At 44.5% G+C, this 24,915-nt stretch overlaps 1 protein-coding gene and 1 long non-coding RNA gene across 5 annotated transcripts in view; one reads left to right on the forward strand and one right to left on the reverse strand.

Annotated features, from left to right (window-relative positions):
* Window positions 1-23,769, forward strand: LOC129380895 (uncharacterized). Its single transcript, XR_008609096.2, has 3 exons — window positions 1-420; window positions 8,201-9,990; window positions 21,790-23,769. It is a non-coding gene; the product is annotated as an uncharacterized lncRNA (long non-coding RNA).
* Window positions 12,374-24,915, reverse strand: part of drosha (ribonuclease 3 drosha) — a 268,462-nt gene continuing 255,920 nt past the window's right edge. For 3 of the 4 annotated variants that reach the window (XM_050196330.3, XM_055063089.2, XM_055063088.2), the window contains one exon: window positions 12,374-16,572. In XM_050196330.3, the coding sequence (XP_050052287.1) occupies window positions 16,298-16,572 (275 nt within the window). In that variant the 3' untranslated portion in view covers window positions 12,374-16,297. Of the gene's footprint in view, window positions 16,573-18,293; window positions 18,340-24,915 lie in introns of all 4 variants that reach the window. The other variant, XM_055063090.2, reaches the window with a different exon arrangement.

A 24,915-nucleotide genomic window follows, 5' to 3' on the forward strand; every position in this document is an offset into this window, starting at 1 on the left:
ATTTAACTTGCTCATGTTTAAGTATATCCTTTATTTTATGTATTTCAGCAACAATTTTTTTTCCTTTTTTAGTATTCCTATAAACGCAAGGCTGACTATGCTATTGATCGCTACTTTATCTCATGAATTCACGGTTTATTTTTCATCATGGGTTATACATTTATTTTCCTTTTTTTGTGCATGTTATTTATTTGTTAACTAATCTAGTTTATTTTTTCAATATATTACCACCCGATTCGTGGCCTATCCCCCATAGTGGGTTTGTGCCATTAATTGAGGCATCATCATCATCATCATCAACTTATCCACCACTCCAAAAATTTCGTCCAGCTAATACTGTCCAGTCAGTTTGTGATTGAAGGAGATGGGACTGATTTTAGCACCGGCATAAATTCCGCACCCCACATCGAACGACCACTGGTACTGGTGCCGATTGCGCTTTACTAAGTGTGCATTGTAGTCACTCCAATAGTGTGCATTATACAAATTTACCTGGGCGTTTCTGTGAAAACTGGCTTCATCTGTGCACATGATGCTTAAAAAGTCCGTTAACTCATCGGCTTTTGTGAGGGCCCAATTCGAGAAATCTAGACGATTTACAGGTCCACATCTTCCAAGCATTGGTGCTGGTTAAGGTGGTATGGGTGAAAGGCCGCCGTTTAGAATCCTTCAAACTGATGACTTGGGAATTGGTACCTGGGCGGCCACGTCCCACATGCTAGCATGAGGGTTTGAGGCCATAAATGCTAGAACCTAGGTTAGGACTCAAAGATGGAGTAATACGCCGCTGTTTCTTGAACTGCCGGTTCGTCTCAGGTTTTCATCATTTCTGATGATAGTCGACGCGTTTGGTCTACTTCCACACTCCCATGACTGTTATATATTTGCGGCCATCTTCGTGTTGTCATTTCCAGCTTCCAAGGCAAGGATCATTTTTACCTTCTGCTCATTAGAGAAAGACATCGCGACTGGGATGAAACAAAACGCACCTTGAATCATTTGCACTGACGTTCTGAATTCGCTTTTGAGGTGATAGGCATTGTGGGAAAAAAAAAAAGAACCATCTGTGCACATTATATAGGCTAAGACAACAGCTATCCCAGCTTATTTCCAACTAACACCACACGCGACGTGTTACTTTGGCCGAGGTGCAACAGATAAGGCACTAGCTCGATCACTATGTTTCACAGTGAAGCTGTATATGCCTAGTCGATTCGTTCGTCCGTCTGTCGCCTGTACGCCGAAAACTCCTCCGGCGCAACCCCATGCACATGTGCAAAAAAAGAAAAAGGGAAAAGACAGGTGCGCAATTGATTGGCTGCGCCAGTAGTGGCATCGTTGCTCTCCGTCGCAGCCGAGAGCGCGCGCTGCTGTTTCTCTCCGGCTCCGAAATGAGTAGGCCACGCGTCATACGTAACCCTGAGGAGCAGGCAGCTTTCAATCAGCAACACCGCGAGCAGAACCGGGAATGAGCTCGTCTACGCCGTGCCGATGCTGCAGCCCGGGCACAATAACAGGCTCGTGCAGCCGAGCGCAAGCACCAACTGCGTACTGAGGATCCGGCAGCCTACCAAGCCGTTGTTTAATGAACAGTCGGGATTAACCCAGTGATAAACACCGGATCTGCAAGTTTCAGCTTCGCTGGCTAACCATCTGTACGGAGTGCTTGGGCGGTAATTTTTGTTTTGTTTACTTCGTTCATGCTAACTCAAAAGGAGCCTGTTCAAGGGCGCTGCTTTATGATGCGGGTGGGAGCGCAGTCACATGGTATTCGCCATATTTTGCAGAATTTCTTTATCAGTCAGAAAAAATTAGTACGCAGTTAGTATATCGCTGAAAATACCGCATTTAGATGTCCCTTGGCTGTGCCTACAAATGCCTCATTGACACTTCAATAATTATGATAGTATGTCTCGAGTTAGATAATTAATTACAATTACCTAATTAATTCTCAGTAACTAAAAAGTTACTACCAGCTACTCCACTGTACTTGAAACAATATGCACTAGGTTTTCTTCGAGCAACGCCTTGCTTTATTTTTAATCTTGGTGCATGATAGTTAATTGGCACACCCTGTGTATATTGATGACCTCTGCATGCAAGTGACGATGCTTCCATCCCTAATAAGTGTTGTAAATTATCAGAAATGTTTTTTATAGAGTCGTTAGCTTTGCTTATTGGAAAGAGAAGCGATACTGAGACATATATCATTCACGTTCATTTCACACAGTGTTGGCAAAAGACTGCCGAGGGGTCACTGAAGTCTACAGGTTTTTTTCAAGGTCAAAAAAGCACACGAAGCATTTAGAAGCGAGGTGAACATACAGCAACATATTCATTCTCTATAGGCATAAGCTATCCATACCTTTAGAAATAATTGGTATTTGGCCACCTCAGTCTCTTTAAAAGTATAATAAACATTGTCCTGCATATATATTTAAATATATTTTGTATGTGCATGTTGTTTACAGCGGAAATTTAGAACAATGTTGAAGTGAGAAAATGCGGATGAGGCAGCCGCCGCTGGTACTTCCAGTGCGCTCGTTCTCCTATTGTCAGGATTTGCCGAAATAAAGCAAAGTATGAATTAAAATCTGTGAACATCTGCGCCGACAATGATGCAGTATGCTATTAGCCACAATAAAATTTTAATTGATAAGGTGGAGGCAAGTCAAAAGAAACCTCAAATGATGTGGGTGACAAAACTCTGGTACTGACATGTTAGGTGGGGGTAGACTTCGGCATCACCGGGGGAGCTAAGCCCCTCCCCCCCCCCCCGAAAAACTCCGGAAGGGGCTCGAGCCCCGGAGCCCCCCCCACCCCTCGTAGTCGGCGCCTATGGTAGGTTGTGCTCGTACTTTCGTCACTTTGTTCAAAATTTTGCTGACCTTGCACGCCCTCTCATCAAGCTTTCCAAAATTACGCTTTCGTGTGGGGACAGCGGCAGGCCGAAGCCTTCACAGCACTCATCAGACTTGATGAACTCCCCAATTTTAATCCATTTTGACCCTTCAGGACCACTGAAAGCCATACAGATGCTAGTGCACGGTTACGGCATTAGCGCTGTTCTTGCCCAGGTTGAGCACGGTCAAGAGTGCGTTATCGCTTATGCAAGCCGTCTTCTGTCCATGGCTGAGCGCAACTATTCTATCATGGAGCGACAGTGCCTAGCGCTGATTTGGGCGATAGCGAAGTTTCACCCGTACCTATTTGGTCGCCATTTCCGCATAATTACTGACCACCATAAGTACTGCTGGCTCTCCTCGTTGAAGGACCCTACAGGGCATCTTGGGCGCTGGGCACTGCACTTGCAAGATACACTTTCGCTGTAGTGTACAGGGTGGTCCTTTACGAAAGGGAACACGCGAGCGCATGGCCTGTGCTCTGCGGATGTAAGGTCTCTCTATAATTTATTGAGGGACTTTATGGGGATGCTGCTTAGAGCGCCAGCAACAGGCAGCAAGGGGAAGCACGTCTGCTTGTAGCACCATCTATTGGCAGTCAGAATAAGCAGACACAGCTGGTAGGCAAGCAGCTGTGGACTGCCTCCCACACCAGGTGGATGCGCAACAGGCGGGGCCTGCAACGCAGCGTCTGCTGCTAGCAAACCGCACTCGGTATGCTAGCACATTGGAAACGTGGAAGGACCAACATGTGCCTGCTAGTTAATAGACACTCCCAGCGTATTTTAATGCGTAAGCGTTCTTTGGCGAGTACCGCAGCAAGATCTGTCTGCCAAGCGAAAAGTGCAATGCCTTGTATCTGCACAAACATGTGCAATGTGCGAAGTTACGACATTTAATCATTATAATAATGTAAATGTAGATGATTTGTAGCTTTATAAGCAATGAGGAAGAATTGCAAAAAAAGAATGGTTAGAGAGAATAACCATGGGGATACGTAGGGTCTACAGAAAATGCATGGGGAAGCCTATAGTAGGGGTGAGCCAACTTGAAATTGGGGTGTAGGCCAACAAATTTGGGAGTGGGCCAACTTAAATTTCGGGGTGTGCCAACTTGTAATTTGGGTGTAGGTCAACATAAATTTGAGGGTGGGCCAATTTAAATTTGGGGGTGGGCCAACTTTACATTTGGTAGTGGGCCTAGTTGAAATTTGGGGGTGGGCCAACCTAAATTTGGGGGTAGACTTATGAACACTTTGACAACTCCGGTAGAGTTTCTGCATACTTTTTTTGCAGTACGGAGCCCTGGATACCTACTTCCCCCATAGCATAAATAAACTTCACCTGATTCGGTGCGGTTTAAAAGTGCACTCAAGTGAAACTTTAGCTTAGGTAAATAAACGTAATTAGTTTGTTATTATTCAGGCTTAGTTATTTCTATAATTCCATTTGCTTAATTACTTAATTAACCTTAGTTAGAATTATGATGCAGACGTTTGTCTCTAATTAATAATTAAGATGAGTTAATTAGGTGTAACTAATCTCAACATACCCATAATTATTGATTAGGCTCCGTTGACTTAACCTTAGTAACATTTGATTGATCTAATAATTTAACATAAATTTATTTTATTTAGCCTCAGTATTCCTAATTACCCTCAGTTAATTGCTGTTACACTTAACTAATTTTATCATAACTAATCTTATTAGTCTTTATTAACCTTGCTCACAATTACACCTCTCAGTATACTCACTATACGCGTAGTCACATATACACCTCCATAGGACCTCATGTATACCTATGCATGCAGTGCATCGTGTCATGCGTTAAAGACAGAAAAATGGACGGATGGACGGACGGACAAAGTTCCGAGGGAAGAAGCCCTAGAATGCTTACACATATAGGTACACCAGGAGTACCTAATAACTACCGGGCGTATGTTGGCGCTTCCACGTTTCCAGTGCGCTTTCGTATCCAACGCGGTTTGCTAGCAGCAGACGTTGCGCTGCAGGCCCGCTCTTTGTGCAACAGTCATGTGAGGAGGGGGGGCTCCAGCTAATTCTAGCAGGCGCTTGCGTATCGGCTGTGCCTGGTTATTCTAGCCGCCACCAGATGACGCCCCAAGCAGATGTGCTTCCCCTTGCTGCCTCTTGCTGGCACTTTAAGCAGCCTCCGCAGAGCATGCGCCATGTGCTCGCGTGTTCCCTTACATAAAGGACCACCCTGTACAAATCTGGCCGTTTACATCAGGACGCTGACTGCTTGTCCCACCACCCTGTTCACCCACCAGAAGCCACAGACCTCAAATCCGACACCAGCGTTATGCCCATCTGAGGCTTCCTCAACATTGGCGATGAACAACGCCGTGATCCCTTTCTGCGAACTATCATAGATTGGTTAAGCTCGTCAACTCCTGATCCTTCCCTGCGTTTCTTCTGTATGTCCGACAGAGTCCTGTACAAACGCAACTTGCACCCTGATGTTGCTGGGTGCACCGGGGTGCGTATAGTATTTACAATGGCCAGTAGGCGCAGCAGGGCATGGCACTTGCGGAGACGCCGGATGTTTGCGCGCATGTGTGAGTCAGAGCGGGTGCGAGAGAGCAGATGTGGGGGCTTTTGCTCCTTGAATATATGACTCAGGATAACTCCATTCAAAACAGTAATAAACAGGATACAGAAACATCTCCTATAACTAGCGATGAGGTCAGAAGGACCTTGCAAGACATGAAACGGGGAAAAGTGGCAGAAGAAGATGGACTACCAGTCGATTTAATCAAAGATGGCGGAGACATAATGCTTGAAAAACTGGCGGCTCTCTATATGAAGTGTTTATCCACTGCAAGGGTCCCAGAAAACTGGAAGAATGCCAACATTATACTTATCCACAAAAAGGGAGACGTTAAAGAATAGAAAAATTGTAGGCCCATGAGCTTACTGCCAGTATTTTATAAAATATTCACCAAGATAATCTCCACTAGATTAAGGGCAACACTGGACTTTTGTCAAACAAGGGAACACACTGGCTTCAGGAAAGGAAACTCTACAATGGATCACATCCATGTCATCAATAAGGTTATTGAGAAATCCGCAGAGTACAATAAGCCTCTCTATATGGCTTTCATAGATTACGAAAAGGCATTTGACTCGGTAGAGATACCAGCAGTCATAGAGGCATTACGTAATCAAGGAGTACAAAACGCTTACGTAAATGCCTTGGAGAATATATACAGAGGTTCTACAGTTACCTTAATTCTCCACAAGAAAAGCAGGAAGATACCTATAAAGAAAGGGGTCAGACAGGGGACACAATCTCTCCAATGCTATTCACTGCGTGCTGGGAAGAAGTATTCAAGCTATTAAACTGTGAAGGCTTAGGAGTAAGGATCGACGGCGTATACCTCAGCAACCTTCAGTTTGCTGATGACATTGTTCTATCCAGCAACACTGCGGACGGGTTACAACAAATGATTGCGGACCTTAACAGGGAGAGTGTAAGAGTGGGGTTGAAAATTAATATGCAGAAGACAAAGATAATGATAAATAACTGGGCAAGGAAACAAGTGTTCAGGATCGCAAGTCAGCCTCTAGTCTGTGAATTGGTACGTTTACCTAGGCCAACTAATCACAGGGGACCCTAATCATGAGATGGAAATTTACAGAAGAATAAGAATGGGTTGGAGCACGTACGGCAGACACTGTCAGCTCCTTACCTGACGCTTACCATTATTTTTGAAAAGAAAGGTGTACAATCAGTGCATTCTACCGGTGCTCACATATGGGGCAGAAACTTGGAGACTGACAAAGAAGCTTCAGAACAAGTTAAGGACCGTGCAGAGGGATGGAACAAAGAATGTTAGGTGTAATGTTAAGAGACAGGAATAGAGTGGTGTGAATCAGAGAGCGAATGGGGATAGCCGATATTCTAATTGACATAAGAAAAAAAAATGGGAGCTGGGCAAGTCATGTAATGCGTAGGCTAGATAACCGGCGGACAATTAGGGTTACAGAATGAGTGACAAGAGAAGGGAAGCGCAGTCGAGGATGGCGGAAGACTGGGTGGGGTGATGAAATTAAGAAATTCACAAGTGCTAGTTGGAATCAGTTGGCGCAGGACAGGTGTAATTGGAGATCGCAGGGAGAGGCCTTCGTGCTACAGTGGACATAAAATAGCCTGATGATGATGATAATGAGAGAAACACTCGAGTCACCGCAAGAAGGCAATGGGGATGAACATATACAAGGTGTCCCACGTAACTTGAGCCAAGATTTTAAAAATGAAAGGCGCGTCAGAAGCGAATTGAACCGAACAAATACTATTCACACTGACCTATAGTAACTCGGGCAATTTTTGTTTTCCCCATAACTAATGAATTAAGTTTACTTACCCAAACTTTTTAATTATTGGCTGAAGATCCTAATTCACCTCGTAATTATGAAATTGCATCCGTCACAAAAACATTTTCGTTATATCTGGTATTCGCTATAAACATGTATACTTATATCGGTGAAAAAAAAAAAAAAAAAAGATTGCGATCATGTCTATGCGAAAGAAACACAACTGTACGTGGTGCCTATTGCAGGCAAGCATAGGGTCTCCGCAGTTGATTTTGATGGCCTGCTGGCAGCTTGCCGTGTCAATTCATGGCATGGGGACAACAAAAGTACATACATCCATTTTGCACTGTATATGCAACTGTGCGATATTGGTCTGATGACATGGCATTAGGTATTGGCACGCTAGTTAGACGGCTGCGGCCACACCAAGGAAAAGCTGCTGGCCAAAACGCATACGCCAGTCCCGCATGTGCCATTTGAAGTTGCCCTTGCCGAGTACAGTTGCCGTTAAAGGGACATCTTTTTATAGCATATAAAAAATTGGTTGGCGACCGTATTTCATATTATTTGCACAAATAATACATATTTTGGGCCATGTGCAAACAAGGATTTGCTTCACTATAACAAATACTGATCGGGTCCTGCATTTTAAGCTTTAATGCGATAGTGTTAATTGCCCTGTGTCGCAGAAAATATGGTGTCGGTGTCCTGCTCCACTGTCGCTTCAACGAAAATCATTTTGAGTCATGCATACCCTACCCCACAAGCCCTCCATAAAGCGCAAGGAAGTTACTGAACTAATTTAATTTTTCAAGATAAAATATGTCAGAAAAATAGTAAAGTACAATTTGCACACAACCTACAGACATGATAGTGTCGGATCGTAATTTGAATATACGAGAAAATATAATTCTGTTACGTGGGAACTGAAAACACAAACCACTTCGGGAAATCTTACAGGTCATAAAGCGGCGTGCCCGGTTCCTTGCAACAGGTCCAGATGGCGCTCGCCTCCACCGCATCGCTGGTCACACAAGAGGCGTGCATAGCGTTCGCCGCCAGTGCTTCACAGCAAGTATTACGGTTACATAAGTTACAGCTGCCGGTAAGCGTGAGAAGCACTCAGGGATCTTTGAATGGTATTGCCTTCCACTCTTAAAGGCGAAGCTTAAGCGCCCTTCAAACTTCTGTTTTAGCAGATGAATATTCCATCGAAATAAAGTATGGCAACCAAAGTTTACTCCGTTATATCCATGTTCATTATATTGAGTTTCCACTATCTTTAACCGACTGCATTTTTGATCATGGTGAAAGAATAGACAGGTGTCTCAATGACACCATCGGTCTCCCGAGTGTTGTGACTACACCCCTGTTCGCTGTTCCTTCCTCTATCAGCAGGGCACTCATGTTGGGCTCATTAGAGTTACTGTATATCGCTACCTTTGTAGGGAGCACATACAGTAACTCTAGCGGTCATAATTTTCTGTCTGCTAGCGGCGTGATGATCTGTGTTCATGTATTTCCCTGCAAATGCCCTTAAAACACGTGGAGTTACTTCTGTGGCGCTAATAAAGCTCTTGCCGTTTCTGTATTATCGTTGCCCTTGATAATTACGAAAAAAAATTGAATATGCACATAGAAACTACCTACCGATTTTGGTTTGCAGTGTGTGTATCTAGCATTATACAATGTCTTAAATGATGCCCCCTAGGGGGTATCATTTCCCAGTGTGAAAGGCAAGGAACCTCATGGAGCAGTCTCCAAGAGTTTGTATAAAAACTGGGAAAAGTTCCGTGTTGAAACAACCAAGGTAATATGTGCTCTTTATCTTGAATGCGAAATTGTTACTTTGGTGTAAATTTTTGGGTTTTAAGAGTCAAAACGAAGCTGCTTAACGTCACATATTGTCCCTGTATATGCTCCCAAATGCAGCAGAGTTGCGTAAAGGTGCAGCATTTTGTTCTAAAGCTATGCTGTAAAACCACTCCTTGCATGCACAGGAGCCAAAAGGGGCTTCTTTGTTGACTTCACACGTGTTTGGCGTATGCGAGTATCTTGTAACCAAATTGAGAAAGGAAAAGGCCCTTTCACGCCTCCAGAACATCGTAGCGAGTCGCAAAAAGTATTAAACAATAGGCAAAATTAACGGTATAGGCAGTCGAAAATTAACCATATTGCACCATACACTGCACTATCTCAGAGATTGGCCCACGTGGCCTCTTAGTAAAAAAATATGGTCAACCAATTAAGCATTAATGCTAAAGACAAAGCCGACATATTTGCACGTGAAATACGATACGAATAAGATAAGAAATGAGTGAGTAATGAACATAAAAAAAGACCGATTAAAGATATTGCTACAGAACAGTATTTGCGATCACGAAGAGGCGAGCAGCGTGAAGACGACGAAGACGATTAGAGGCTAGGGCGGGCTGTTGCCTCTTGGCGAAGTGCAGCGTATTTCCTTGTAAATATACTTGTATATAGCTTTTCGTCTGCGTCTTCCTATGTAACACATCTGGTGGAGGTGGACGTTCCCTGTACCTCGTCACAGAGCTTCGCAGTGGACGGCACGTCGAGCCTTCCTTCATGGCTCCCAGCGACGACAACTCGACTCCGCCGGCTCTGACACCTGCTGCCACATACATCACTCTCCCCACTCCCCGTGACCCTGGCGTATTCTTGGGCAAAGATGGGGAAGACATCGAGGACTGGATCAGCCTGTACGAACACGTCAGCCGCAATAACCGGTGGGACCCTATCATGCTCATACTATCATGCTCACGAATGTAGTCTTTTACCTCGGTGCCACACCTCGAGTTTGGTTCCGGACGCACGAAGATGAGCTCACCAGTTGGGATTCGCTTAAGCAAAAGCTCTGAGACTTGTTCGGCAACCCCTACGGTCACCACCATGCCACGCAGAAGGCGTTTTCCGGCCGTGTGCAAACGTCAACAGAGCCCTATGTCACATAAATTCAGGACGTCTGGGCTCTGTGCCACAAAGTTGACGCACACATGACTGAGTCAGACAAGGTTTCCCACATCCTCAAAGGCATTGCCGATGACGCTTTCAACTTGCTCGTTTTCAACAATGCGGCGACGGTGGATGCAGTTATAAAGGAGTGCTGCCGCCTGGAACTCGCTAAAAGTCAACATATTGACCAGCAGTTTGCCCGTCTGCCCAACACCCTACGTAACAATATAATCAACATTTAATCATCGAATCATTTGAACCCCCATGTACACTGCGTCCTTTATGAAAGGGAACACGCGAGCGCGTGGCCTGCGCTCTGCGGTGGCTGCCTACAGCACCATCAACTGACAGCTAAAGAAAGCATGTCCGCTTTTGGCGTCATCTATTGGCAAACAAAATGACGACCATGCTCTTGCATCACGCTCTGTTTGTTGGTGCCAGACGACGCACTTCAGACATTGCCCATTGCGCGAGCAAAGAGGGAGCGTAATCTAGCAGCGCTTGCCCACCGGCCCTGACTCATTATTTTGTTTGCCAATAGATGACGCCAAAAGTGGACATGCTTTCTTAAGCTGTCAGTTGATGGCGCTGTAGGCAGCTGCCGCAGAGCGCAGGCCACGCGCTCGCGTGTTCCCTTTTATAAAGGATGACAGTGTACATCGACCTTGTCCTCTGTACCGTTGACACTTGGCTGACCCTTTCGTTTTATCATGCCATGTCATTAGCTTCAGCCACTAGGTATATGCATGTGCATGCCATTAATATAGAGGTTTAGAATAGGAGCCCCAAATGTTTCGGGGCCCCAAGGAAATAGCTTCGAAGCCACTGCACGTGCGCAAGATGCAAACTGTGTTTGAGTTTTGCATTGGGCACGCTATTTCGCTGACTTAGCAGGAGCCCCAAAAGCTAAGGCAGTGCCGTCTTTCTTTCTCTTTTGTTCGCCACTTAGAATCTTTCCTCCCCCCCCCTTTTTTTTTTCGCTACAATACCACGTCGTTCAGCTGCCCCAAAAGCTCTGCGTCAACAAACATGGCTGCACCCATCGAAGCCATGGAGCAAGGAAAAATATAGGAGGGAGCATTACGTCACGTGGCCAGCCTTGGCAAGCGAACGCTCTGTGTAGCCACAGTGGTGGCCAAACATGTGACCTCTTGTGTCAAGATCACGGAGCAAGAATCAAGATTTGCTGAGACATCTGGTTACCAGTAGCTATGCCAGTAGTTTTTATTCGGTGCGCGCTTGTTCAGCTGCCCTGCCGTGGCTTTGCCTACAGAGCGGGAACACTAAAATCAACCGCACACTTTAACGTATGATCACGTGATGGGCCACCGCTGGCCCAACAGATTTCGCCTTCAATCGCATTGCAGTATGCTCCCCCCTCTATTTTTTTTTTCTTCCGTGCGACTACTCTAACCTAGCACCAAAATGGGCTGAATTTGTGGTAATGTGTGAAGTTCGTAAGGTAGGAGAAGTGACTGCGGTTATCGCTTTGTCTCAACTAATGTGTGTAATGAAGATTGATTCATTAGACACTGTTGATTCCGAATACGATTGTCGATTTCATGGCTCGTAGGCCTAACACGGCTTAACTTGGCTGGTGAAGGCATGTAAGGTTTGTTACTCAAAACTAGGCACAACAAATTGCTTATTGCTAATAGAATAACCTCTATGTTGCAACTAAACGTCAAAAGTACTCTTCTTATCATAAAATGGTATGTTCTATTTTAAAATTTATAAGCTTTTCTTCGACGCTGTAGTGGCGCTGCAAGTGCAAAATGCTGTCCGCAAATGTAAAGCCCTGTTCTAAAGCTCTTCACTCCTGCGTGCCCCAATGTTAACACCCACAAAGCTCTTTGGGGCCCCTATTCTAAAATTCACTAGAGAGTTTTACAAAGACACTAATGCCCTGACTTGTTATGGCCCCTTGCGAATGTGGTGGGAACTATACGAAAAAGGAAATGACACATTCCCGCGCATTGTTCAAACACCAATCTATTTTCCCACTGTGGTTTTGGTGAGGCTCTATGCACAAAAGTGTGCAGTGTGAACCGTGTTCCACCAAAGAGAGATGGCGCAAACGTTCCTTTCACTGAGACAATTATGTTGACCGCGAACAAACCAGTGCTTTAGGCAAATGAGCAATTTATACTTGTCTCCTCGATTTATGCAACATTTTTATTATATAAAAGAGAGCAAAGGTCCTCCATGCCAAGTGATATCTGCTCTTTGCAGTGCCTTCCGTTGGTTTTCCTGAACAGTAAAAAAAATGAAAAATTCACGACAATGGGACAGCTAGCACTTGAGCCAATATTTAGCACTGCTTTTCTAGGGCAAAAGAGATGGATGCAAGGTACAGAGCTCAGATAACGCACGAGCATGTGGACGAAGCATTACTGATGCAACAGCACTTGCCATCGGCCAGTCATCGCCAGCGAGTTGCACACATCCGGTCCACCGGCAGGCTGCGAGGATGCTCATCATACCGCGATAGTTAAGCTTCAGGAGAGCGAGCATCCTTGCACGGTACCTTCACTTATGTTTTGGGCAAGCATACGTGCATTCCTGTTGCTCTGTACCTGCCACTCAGTGACTTGTCAGACTCTGTGCTGTACTTAAAGGGACCCTGAAACGCTTTTGACGATTTTCTACAAACGTACTGAGTCGTTAGAGTAGGTCCTTCTGATCATTAATTGACACATCTAAGTGCTCCGCGTAAAGCGTGTAATTTATTATAAGGTTTTAAAAATGCACATCGCTGCCGATCGCAGCACACTGCTCGGCGGAATTTTAAGCCGCCCCTACCCATATGACCGAAATCACCCATATGACGTCAGTGGGGCGAGCTATCCGATTGGCTGACCAGGGCGCGTGATCGATAATTTTTCCAACTTTATGGTAAACAAATGATCTTCGTAATAGTTGGAATGTTAGTTAATTTGTTTTTATAAAAATAAAGTAACATAAAGAGAATGCACAAGAACAATTTTTCAGTACACTTAAGCACTTCCGGCAAACAGCAATAGTCGTCTGCTTGTGTACAACGTACTCCATTTTGACGAGAGCTCCGCGGTCAGAGTCGGTCTCAGTCTTTTCGCGAGCGCTATGATTCAACTTTGTTGCCTTGTGGACTGCAAACGTAGCGACTGGCAATATGTCAAGCTGTGACATCGTGTCCCTCTGCAAGGCAGCGTACGAGTGAACTGGCTGCTGCGCATCGGACTGCCGCTATCCGATCGGCGCCAGGATTTGCGCGTTTGTGGCCGTCACTTTACACCGGAAGATTACTAACGCAATAGCGTTTCGCGAGTCCGGTATTAGGGCAAACGCAAGCGCAAGGGTACAGGGTCTGACCGCTTGACTGTGCTGTAACAGGATGAGCCATGATATGAGCAGAAGGGCAAATGTGAATGGTCTGCACGGTGCAGCCACCTGGTGGCATAGAGCTCAACCATACACAGTAGCAGCAACGAAGTGTATTCTTCTTTGCTGCTGGTGTGTATTTTTCGCAGGAGTGTAATCATCAACACGTTTTTATAAATGTTTAAAATGTTTTACACTTGGTTAGAGCAATATTAGCACTTTGTCTGGCTGGTTAAGCGCTGTGCCAACAAGTGTCTGGACCGTGCAGACCGATCAGGCCGCTCACGTACGTCTACGCTTAAATTCCTTCATCAGCTTGAGTTTATGCCTCCGGTCATTTGCCGAAATGACCAGCTTGCCTGTGGTTACCGGAATACCAGACACGTTCGGCGCTACGGCAGAATGCTCGCAACGCATGCTGCTTCGATAGCTCGCGCTTGGGATCGACGGCCAAGCGGCTCTCGGAGAGGTCTCGCGCGGGCGGGCTCCGAAACAACCTGAAGTGGACGATGTGACGTCGCATCGTGACGCAGAACCAGTGAAGGCGGAGCTTAGCCCCGCTCGCTCGGCTAACGAGTTGAGGAGGAAAAGCATGGCTAGGGAGGAGGGTAACTTCTAATCGCTTGTAACTCCATTAATACGTAACGCTTCACTTAAATTGTGGTGGGAATGTTCTACTTAAGCTGTACCCTACGCACCTACAAAATTTCTCCGAACCGTTTCAGGGGCCCTTTAATGCCCACCTCAAGGACAATGGCAAGCCAAAGCAGGGAGTCTCCACAAACAGAAACATACCAGCACTGCTCTTTATTTTTGGCTTGCAACAAGTTGGACTTCAGTTCTACAACTACAGAAGTATGAAATATTGTTTCAACGAACCAAGGCTGGTACAAAAGGCCTACATGGTAGTTTCTGCCCATATTTCTCACTTTCTTAAGTACCTACTTTTCAACCATCATCCAGAAGTCAGTATGCACTAGTAATGTGCGAACAGAGAAAAGTTTAAACTGAATGCTGGACTGAACAGAAACTAGGTATCTTTTTACATATATTTCTTTGAAGCATAAAAATGATAGGGTACACGAAGCTTATATATACAGTAGACTTCCATTAATTCGATCATGACGGGATCGACAAAACTGGTGGAATTATCCGGCAGGTCGAATTAAACAAAGGACATAAAAAAACGCCGAAACAAGTCAATTCACTTGACAGTATTTGCCTTTAAAGTTAGCTTCGCCACAATGCAGAAGAGTTATGCGGTGAAGCATACCAAGCTGGGAAAGGTGTTACTGTTGTGGGACATAGCACATGTTCCTTAATTTACAGACGCACATGCGCAGTCTCTAGTCACAGTACGAACACCGAGATGCCTAATAAGTTTACTGACAGGTCTTCACAGTTTTTGCATTTCACCCCTATTGAAATGCGACCGCTGCAACCAGGATTCGATCCTGTGTCTCGGGCTTAGTAACGCAACATCATAACCACTACGCCATCATGGCATGTGCATGCACACAATGTATCTCTTTTTTAAGCATGGGCCGTTAATTGCATCTGTAACACAGCATTTAATGCGACCATAATTGACATTATGACAAACACTGTGCAAGAGGTTCTGGCATATGTCCGTAACATGTACGCAGCATTAATAATGTCCTGCTGTGCGGACATGCAAGCGATGTCCAAAGTTTGGGATGTTACTCCGTGCCGCCTTCTGCATGTCTAGTGGGCCCAAATTCACCTGACCCGAGACCCTATTGGCTCCCTCAGGCAGTTTGACGTGAAGGAGCCAATCGCAATTGAGAAATTCGATCCTGATCTGGCTTGATCGTGATGGAAAATGCGCTATGTGACACCCATATTAGAATTCTGCAGAGTTGTGCTATTTCAGCTCAAATTTGTTAGCTTTTATGGTGTAGTTGCTTTTATCGAATCACCTCTTATATCAAATTTTGCGTCGTCCCATTTGCTTCGTTATAACGAGGATTTACTGAACCTAAAGAGTGAGTTTTCATTGCTGCAAGGAATTTAAATGACATACTGAAGTGTACTATCTTTAATTAGGTGGTGGTCACACTCTTACATATTGTACGGATTGTTGTCAGTTTTATTTGAGCACTCTGGCAACATTGAGGCTGCTGGCTGCAGTGTTTTCATCATGGCATGAGACTTGCACTTGTTGCTACTACAAGAAAAGCAAACACTTTCTTGCTAATCTTTTTCACTGAGTGTAGTATCGCTTACCACTCACCACAATAAACACGAAGTGAAAGAGGATGCCCGTGTCCACTGTTCAAAGGCCTTAGATTTCGATAGAGTTCAGCACAACTCCGTCGACTCAACAGACTAGTGACTCGACTGTTGAAACTGCCCGTGTGGCAGTGCCTACATCGCCGTTGAGTCGATAGGTTACCTTTTCAAAACCCTTGGAATATCCATGTGACACCAGTATTAGTGAGGCACACACATTTCAACAATGATCTAAACACTATTACAAACACATGTTCGATTGATGCTCCAAGCCTTCTTGCTTCCATGCAAATAACATCAGATACTGTGAGCACTTCACACGAAAAACACACAAATGATACTGTTTGGCTACATGGTCACACTTTTGCTCTAAATAACAAAACTGCTGCAGTGAAATGCTGTAAGAAAGCTGCATTTCACTGTTTATATACTGACAGATGAAGATGAGCGTGCACTGAAACTGATGAATCACAGCACTTCCTTTGGTTTTCTGTCATCTGCTTTAGGGGTGTCCCTGCTCTTTGATCTTGACCTCCTCTTCCTTTCGCCACTTGTCCTCCTTCTGTCAAGACTTCTATGTGATCGTGATGACGAAGAATTGTGCCTGCTTCGTGGATCTGCAGAAGAGTCGTCTCGCAATTTCTTGGTTGTCGGAGTATTGTGTTCATCCTCCTTGCCTGGAACTCGCTGCTTGAGACTTCTTTCAAGGACTCTTCGTTGATGGCTCAGTTGGGGGAAGAGTTCTGCACAAGGAAGCAACATCACACTCTTAACATTATGAATGTTTTGATGTGTGTATGCTGGTATTCGTCTGTTGCTGATGCATGTTGCTTGCACAAGTGAAAAATATTGCTGACACTAGTTTACTGGTCACACTGACAAAAGTACCATATTACATCTGTGCAAATGTAGTCAGGTGCAGAACACGATTAATAAATCTGCAGCACATTTGCAAACAGAACTGCTGAGGTGTCAAAAGATTAACATTTAAGTCCTTTTATTAATTACTGAAGGCTTTCTTCTGAGATTGGAAAGCTATGAAAAGGATAGCGTACCACAAATAATAGAATTTTTTTCATTTTGAAAGGCATTTTGATCTTCTGTCTTGTAATACTACAGGTAGTCAAATAGTTAAAGTGTTAGCTAATTAATATTTACTAATAAGTTAATCAGGGATAACAAATAATGATAATTGTGGCTTCTCCAGACGACTAATATCAAGGCATAGTTGGTTTCATGTGCACAAAGAACCTTTTGTTTCTCTTTATACGCCCCACGTGCCACCCGTACCGGCACCACTATAGGCAACTATATGACTGGTTTTGGCAACATTCTACCGATCATCGGCATCGCTGCCTGCCTCTCATTTCAGAAGCACCTCTTCCTTGTGGCAGAATGTTTTGTCGGTGGAAAGCACAGCAAAACAATATTTCAGTGGAGTGATATGTACTGCCCTATCAGAGGTGTAAGTGGCCTGCAAAGCTGCAAAACCACCACTTTGGAGCAGTAACGTCCACTCTGATGCAAAGAAACTGGGTTTTGGAGAATCTCAATTTGAGTCACATAAACAGAGATTAAGAAAAGATCAAGCAACATTAAAATAATCAGAACCTGTCATATTGGTCCCGCAGTAGACTGAGCAGGCAGAGCCTACATGCAAAAATTATTCACTGTCTTTCAAGGATGTTTTAATCCACCCATTTACAGTATCAGCTTGTAATCTCTTCTTCCAGGAATAACAAAATGCAAAGCCTTTAAAAGGGCCCTGCAAGGCAAATTATCTATGCTGTTTTTATTACATGTCTCAGTGGTGGTCCAGCCTATTTAGGATTTGGAGCAATCTTTGGAGCAGGAAAAATGCCGTTCTGGAGCAGTTTAGGAGCTGTCACACCAGGAGTGTGGAGCAGTTTCGAAACAGAAAAATTGGTCATTTTGGAACACTTGGTGTTGTATAGCTGTAACCTGTAGCCATTTACCGAAGCTTAATATTACTGTGCAATCAGTCAGTGCTGCTCAACAATGAAGCAAGTCACAAAGCCCACAGCAACCGATTAAGCCTGCGTTCTCACGGATAGCGTACTGTGCACGGTATGCTGCAAACATTTTATTTGAGTAGGCAAGGAACTTAATTTTGTAAACAATTAAATAAAATTTTGTAGGCTAACCAGAACAAAGATACGCACCTGGATGCTAGACAGACATAAATTACAAAAGAGCTAGAACTATTGATGCCGTCAGGCAAAAGACAAAAAGTGATGGTAGATGTCTTATGTCCTTGACAGATGTGCTTTCATAAGCTTTACTGCACTAGACAATGTGTGTATTACGCCAAGTAACAATGCTAGAACCTCGACAAGAGACTATGGGTCTATGAACAGCGCCAAGGTGAGATGCCTCCGTATGGTATGTCGCAAAGATGGTGATGGCGGTCGAAAACAATGTTCGTGCCATCCTGTATACTCGCCTTCGTTGTGAGGCGGTTTGTCGGCTTCTTGTTTGTCAAGTGGCCTCTGCAAATAGATACGAGTCGTTTTGGCGTAAAACCATTCACTTTTGTCGCCCATACCCGACCGACCTTTTTAAGCACTACTTTTTACTGCCCCCAAGGGTTCAAATCGTCACAGGCACATCCGAAATAGCTCTGAAGGTCTGCCAGTACAATTGTTAGGCACATTGGTGCTCGAAATGCGGGATGCGTATATAATAAGGAATGCACACTGTGTCCCGTGACAACTGCTTCATCCCACTTTTGGTATGCTTCACCGCAATACTACGCGTAACAAAGCTGTATTGGGGCGAAGCTGACTTTCAAGAACCGGCATTATTGAACGCGTCATGCTTTCCGAGCTTCGAAGCCAGTGGCGAGGATTACAAAAGCGGAGTCGGAACCATTGCTAGCAGCGACGAACTGTTTTAATGAAAAGCACCAAAAAGCAAGAAGCTTGGTAGCGAATGTCGAAGTAGCAAGGCCTAGCGTTGCCGTGGTGGTGGCTACGGCTGCTAGCGGGTCTGCGTGCGAGAGTTCAAGTTGACGAGATAATCAAAATGGCGGCGGTGGTGGCTTCGATCAATGCTGTTTTGGACCTGCGCTCATGGCAAAAAAGTCCGGAATATCGGACGGCAAAGGGTTTTTGCGTGCGTAATTTCAGACGTACTTATACATTGACTCTATGGGGTACCATAGCAGCGCCGTGAAGGCATTCGAATTATCGGGCATGTCCAAAAAATGGGGCGTCCGGAAAATCGTCACTGACAAACCCTACTGAAAACATTTGATTGCCGTGAAAAAGCGAAAATATGACACTTTTGCGCAGTTGGCACAAATTACCCTTGAGTGGGCACAGCCAGGAGGAGGCAAGTCGAACTGTAGCGAAATGGCGCAAATTGCGCAGTTGGACCGCCACTGCATGTCTACTCACAATAGGACTTAATGATACTTCAGCAGCAGTAAAAGCACCAAGAGCATATACTATTTTAATTTGCTCCAGAAGTCACTTTCCACACCAAATGTAGCATCTCATGCCAATGTTGTACAGCGGATGTGAAGTAGAAGGCACGTGACACATAGGACGGTGCACTCGCTCACACTTTTTTCAAAGGCGTTAGAGTGCGAGTGAATGCCAGTGAGTGTGAGCGGAGGTGAGTGGCAGTGCGAGTGAGTGCCAGATTGTGAGCGGAAGTGAGTGCGAGTGTGAGTGAGTGCCAGTGAGTGTGAGTGGACGTGAGTGCGAGTGAGTGTTGAGCGGAGATGAGTATGAGTGAGTGCCAGTGAGTGTGAGCAGAGGTGAGTGCGAGTGAGTGCCATTGAGTGTGAGCGGAGGTGAGTGCGAGTGAATGCTAGTGATTGTGAGTGGAGGTGAGTGCGAGTGAGTGCCAGTGAGTGTGAATGGACGTGAGTGGGAGTGCAGCGAGTGCCAGTGAGAGTGAGTGGAGGTGAGTGCGAGCGAGAGTGGGCACGTGTGAGTGGAGGTGAGCATGAACGTGAGTGAGTGAGTGCGAGGCCTGGAAAAATTATGGTGAGTGAGTGTGAGTGAGTATTCTCCCACACTGCCGACCTATGGTTGGGCATGAAGATATACTGTGCATGTTAATGTTGAGCATGTAGTCATTGGCTTTAAAAGAAAAGAATATGTTGCACTATTTAGAGCTAGAAAGAGGCCTCACCTGTGAACAAAAGCATTTACATTAATTCTAACCACCAGACAATTAAAAAAATTAAATTATGGGGTTTTACGTGCCAAAACCAATTTCTGATTATGAGGCACACCATCGTAGGGACTCTGGAAATTTAGACCACCTGGGGTTCTTTCACGTGCACCTAAATCTAAGTACAAGAGTGTTTTCGCATTTCGCCATTGAAATGTGGCCGCCATGGCCGGCATTCGATCCCTCGGCCACGTGCTTAGCAGCCCAACACCATAGCCACTAAACAACCACAGCGGGTCCACCAGACAATGATAAAGTGCTTTACTGAGTAGGTTTTCAATAGTTTGTGGGCTCCTAATCCAACTTTAAATGAGCTTTGTGTGAGCATTGTTTTTTGACTCATCAGTAGTGCAGCCACAAGCATTATTGGATGTTTTGTTGTCCTTGATCATGCATTCTTTTTCTGTGGTCCCTTAAAAAAACATATTGACAGGGTTCTACCATACAATTGAACCTCGTTATAAGTTGAAGGGGCAGCCGAAATTACTTTGTTATGTCCTTACTTTGTTATATCCATTATTAGCATTTATTGCAATATATGCCCAATGGGGTGCAGAATTGTAAATATGGAAATAAGAAGATGGCTTCACATCCCGCGGAACTGCTACACAGCCACACATGCAATGAAATTTGAATAAAAGAACAAAAGAGTCTTTGGCGTGTGCAACATGTGACTTAGCGCCTGACACGACAGCCTTTAGATAGGTGCTTTTTGTTTTGATTGTGATGGTCTTTCACGCCCGCTTTCCACTTGGTTCGTCATAGTTGAGCAGCGTGTGGCACACAACACAGCCCTTCACTGTGTGATTGAGGAGGCAAGCGAACTTTGCCACACCGACTTGGCTCGGCTGGCTCGTGGCCTCCGAGATTACACTGATGCCAGTGCGATCTCCGAGGCCACGCCCAGCTGCTAGCCCATGCGGCACTGCGTGGTGCAGGGAGAGGGAGAAGTTGATGCACAGCCTGGGCATGACCCCAAGATTGCACCTGGAGGTCTCTGAGGCTAGGCCCACCTGTGGCTGTGTGTGCGGCGCGCCATAGAGAAATAGAGAAGTGAATGAACTGATTTTTCGCACCACTACACGTAGTCATGCAGCATGGTGCAACTTGCGCGTGACCCTTGAGATTTTGCTGGGGAGATCTGGGGAGGCCACTCCCCGCTGCTCCTGCCTGTGCGGCGCGCAGAAGTGAATGAGCTAATCTTTTGCACCACCGCACACAGCTGTGCAGCATGGCGTGGCTCACGCAGCCAGGCACGAGCAAGAGAGAGAGGTCAGTGGAGAAGTGCTATAGTAAGCCGATGCTTATGTGCAGCTGTGCAGCTATGCATGGTGTTGAAAAATACCAGTGTTGCTCGACGAGTATTCGATGTGGGGACACGGGAGTTTTGAACTGCCGTGGCGAACAAGTGACGAACCCCGTGGAAAGCAATGTAATTGGCGTGCAACGGTTGAGTATTTTTTGGTTTCAGAGGGGAATCTAGTTCGTTATTTCCATTGACAGGACAATTTCACTTCGTTAAAACGAGGTTTTAAATACATGGATCTCTATGGGGATAGAAACTTCAAGTGCACAACCAGACGAGAATGGTGAAAGAAGACTGAGACACACTAGCACTCACCGTCCTCGTCTGGTTGTGCGCTTGAAGTTTTTGTCATGTCTTACCAAGATGCCCAAACAGCCACATTATTACTGTGGATGATCCAGGCACGATCACATCGATGGCCTACTCACTCCACTTTTGTGCATTACAGGGTGCAGTCATCAACGCTGGTTGCTTTGAATACTCGATGTGACTACCTGTGCCCGAGCTAATCACCAGATCATTGCTGGAATCAGATCCCACCAAACTGGTGCTGAGGCAGGCCTCCTGCGCCACTTCTACTGCGCAGAAGCCTTGGATGATGCAATGTAGAGCATAAAAGCGTGCTTCACATTTCGCCAGAGCCATTAATGCAGACGATCCAGGCACGATCACACCGATGGCCTACTCACCTCACTTTTGTGCATTACAGGTGCATAAAACAACTTCATTAACGAAATATTGCCTTCGTGCTTGGGTTGTCCTCCAGCTACGGGAGATGATGGGCGATGATATGGGTGAAAGGGTTTTTGAAAAAACGGCCATGACAGTGAAAGAACTTGCTGCCTTTTGAAGCTGCGTAATAAGATTGATAACATGAATTATAACCTAAGCTGTGATCTTGGTTCACTTAAGAAGTCTACAGATTTTATGAGCGAAAGCTTCGATGAATTCAAAAATGTACTTGGTAATGTACAGGGTGAATTGGGCGATGTGAGGATGGAACAAATTCGACTTAAAAGTGAGAACAGCTGCCTCTATAAAGAGTTGCAGGCTACTAGACATGAACTGCTTGAACTACAAGAATACAGTGGCAGAACAAATCTTGAACTCAAAGGTATTCCCAGGATGCCTAATGAGTCACTATTGGGAGTTGTTACCACCCTGGCAGCAAAGGTTACTGTGCAGGTGACAGGCTGATATTGATGTCGCACACCGCGTTCTAACAAAAAACAAAAGGCAATCGAACATTACTATCAAATTCAAGTCCTGTGCACCCCTTGACAACTTACTTCGATGTGTAGAAAAAAGAAAGCCCGTCTTCTGCAGCCAATTTTGGCCTGACAGAACGTATATATAAATGAGCACCTGAGCACTGAGTACAAACTTTTGCTCGTAAAGGTTATTACTGCAAAGCAACACAACTGTAAATATGCTTGGGTACCGAGAGGACGAATATTAATAAGGAAAGCGGAGAACTCCGTTGTCCTCCGCATCTTCACGGAGGCTACACCGTATGGCATAACCGTATGGCCTAGACTGTATGGCAGAATATCCCCAATATGCTGACGACTCCTTCTGTTGATAACTTTCATAGATTACATAGTCCACACTCACTGCTTCAATGCAATTTAAGAAGCTTAGGAAAAAATATTGATGTTCTTCTTACACTGTTGGCACAGTACAATAACATGTATGATGTCATAGCCGTCACGGAAACTTGGCTAAAGCCTGTTGAAAGTTAACATTCCAAATTATGCTTTTGTCTCGTGTCCTAGAATTGCTGAAAACAGTGGAGGAGAGGTGGGATTTTATATTAGAAGCTTACTCCGGTATAGGCTTTATTCCTTGAACAGACCTACTAGCGGACACTTGGAGATGTTTTTTGTAGGGGTGGACAATGTCATAATTGGTGTCATATACTGTCCCTCGCATACTGATTGTAGCTTGTTTTTAAATGACCTAGAATATGTTCTCATTCACCTGACCAAAAATAGTAAGAAAGCCGTTATAGTCGGCGACATGAATATTGACACTGTTAGTAGCAGACACCATGAATATTCAAACTTACTGTCTTCGTATGGATTTAGTAACCTCATCATTGGTCCCACGCAAATTAAAAGTCATACCTCAACTTGCCTTAATCACATCTTAAGGAACTTTGATGCCACTGAAATCCTTTATAAAGCCTACAATACAGGTCCTGCAGACCACTTACTGATTGCATTTCTATATTGTCTTGAAGATAGATACATATTTTAACTAGACAAATTTTTCCAGAACAACAAGTGAATTGATTATGAAAAACTGTCACTGTCACTTTCTAACATGTCATACTCCGACTTAGATGACTTAAATGCTAACATGCACTGTTCTATGCTAATAGAAAGACTTAAAGGTACAGTTACAGAGCCCACTCAAATAAAAGTAAAAACATGATATACGCAACCAATATGTCCATGGATGACACAGAGCGCACTGAACCTAATTAAAGAGCAAGATTATTGGCATACTAAAGTGAAACAATATTGATGCAACACATACTACTTTAATCAATATAAGGAGCACAGGAACAAAGCCTTGGCAGTAATGCAAATACAGAAGAAGCTTTATTACAGTAACCAAATCGACGTGTCATCGTGCAATCCGAAAAGATTATGGGCTACCATGAACTCTATTATTAAACCTACAGTTTCAAAGTCAATTGTCCCAGCAACAGCTACAGAATGCAATGCTTCATCAGTAAGTGAAAAATTTAACCCTCGCTTTTGTACGGTTAGAACTGAACTTCTTTTGTGCATGCAAAATAGGTTCGGGCCATCTTTGCCTGCTTGGAATTCATGTTTCTTTGGCTACATAGATATTTCAATCCAGGAAGTGAAAGCAACTACAAATATATTAGACAGAGGAAAGGCACCTGGTTTCGATGGTATTGCAGTGTCTGCACTGAAAAATAATATAAAAATCTTGGCACCTATTCTCACTACATTGTTTAACAAAGCACTTTACATGGGCACATACCCAGAAGTATTAAAAGTAACAAGAGTGACGCCTATTTATAAAAATGGAGATCCCAATGATTTAGGTAATTATTGACCTATATCAGTATTAAACTGCATAAACATAATTTTTGAGAAACTACTGGCTAGTAGAATAACAAAACTTTTATATAAAAATAACATCCTGTCCCCGCATCAACATGGCTTTCAGAAGTCTTGATCGACAACTAAGGCTATTTTGTCCTTATGTAATCAATGAAGCCTTGAACAACAACGAAATATCAATAGGAGTATTTTTAGATGTGAGAATGGCATTTGACACTGTCGACTATCACATTTTATTCATGAAATTGGAAAGACTTGGTTTTCGAGGCATTTCCTTAGACTTTTTAAAGAGCTATCTCGATAGCCGTAAACAAGCAGTGGTCATTAATGAGCACATCTCATGTTTCTCTGACATTACTATGGGCGCATCACAACGAACGGTACTCGGGCCACTATTATTTACAATATATATCAACGACCTTCCAGACTGCCTAAATGAGGCACGTGCCTTCATGTATGCTGATGACACAGCT

Source organism: Dermacentor andersoni, chromosome 1, assembly GCF_023375885.2.
Source record: "Dermacentor andersoni chromosome 1, qqDerAnde1_hic_scaffold, whole genome shotgun sequence".
Classification (NCBI taxonomy): Eukaryota; Metazoa; Arthropoda; class Arachnida; order Ixodida; family Ixodidae; genus Dermacentor; species Dermacentor andersoni.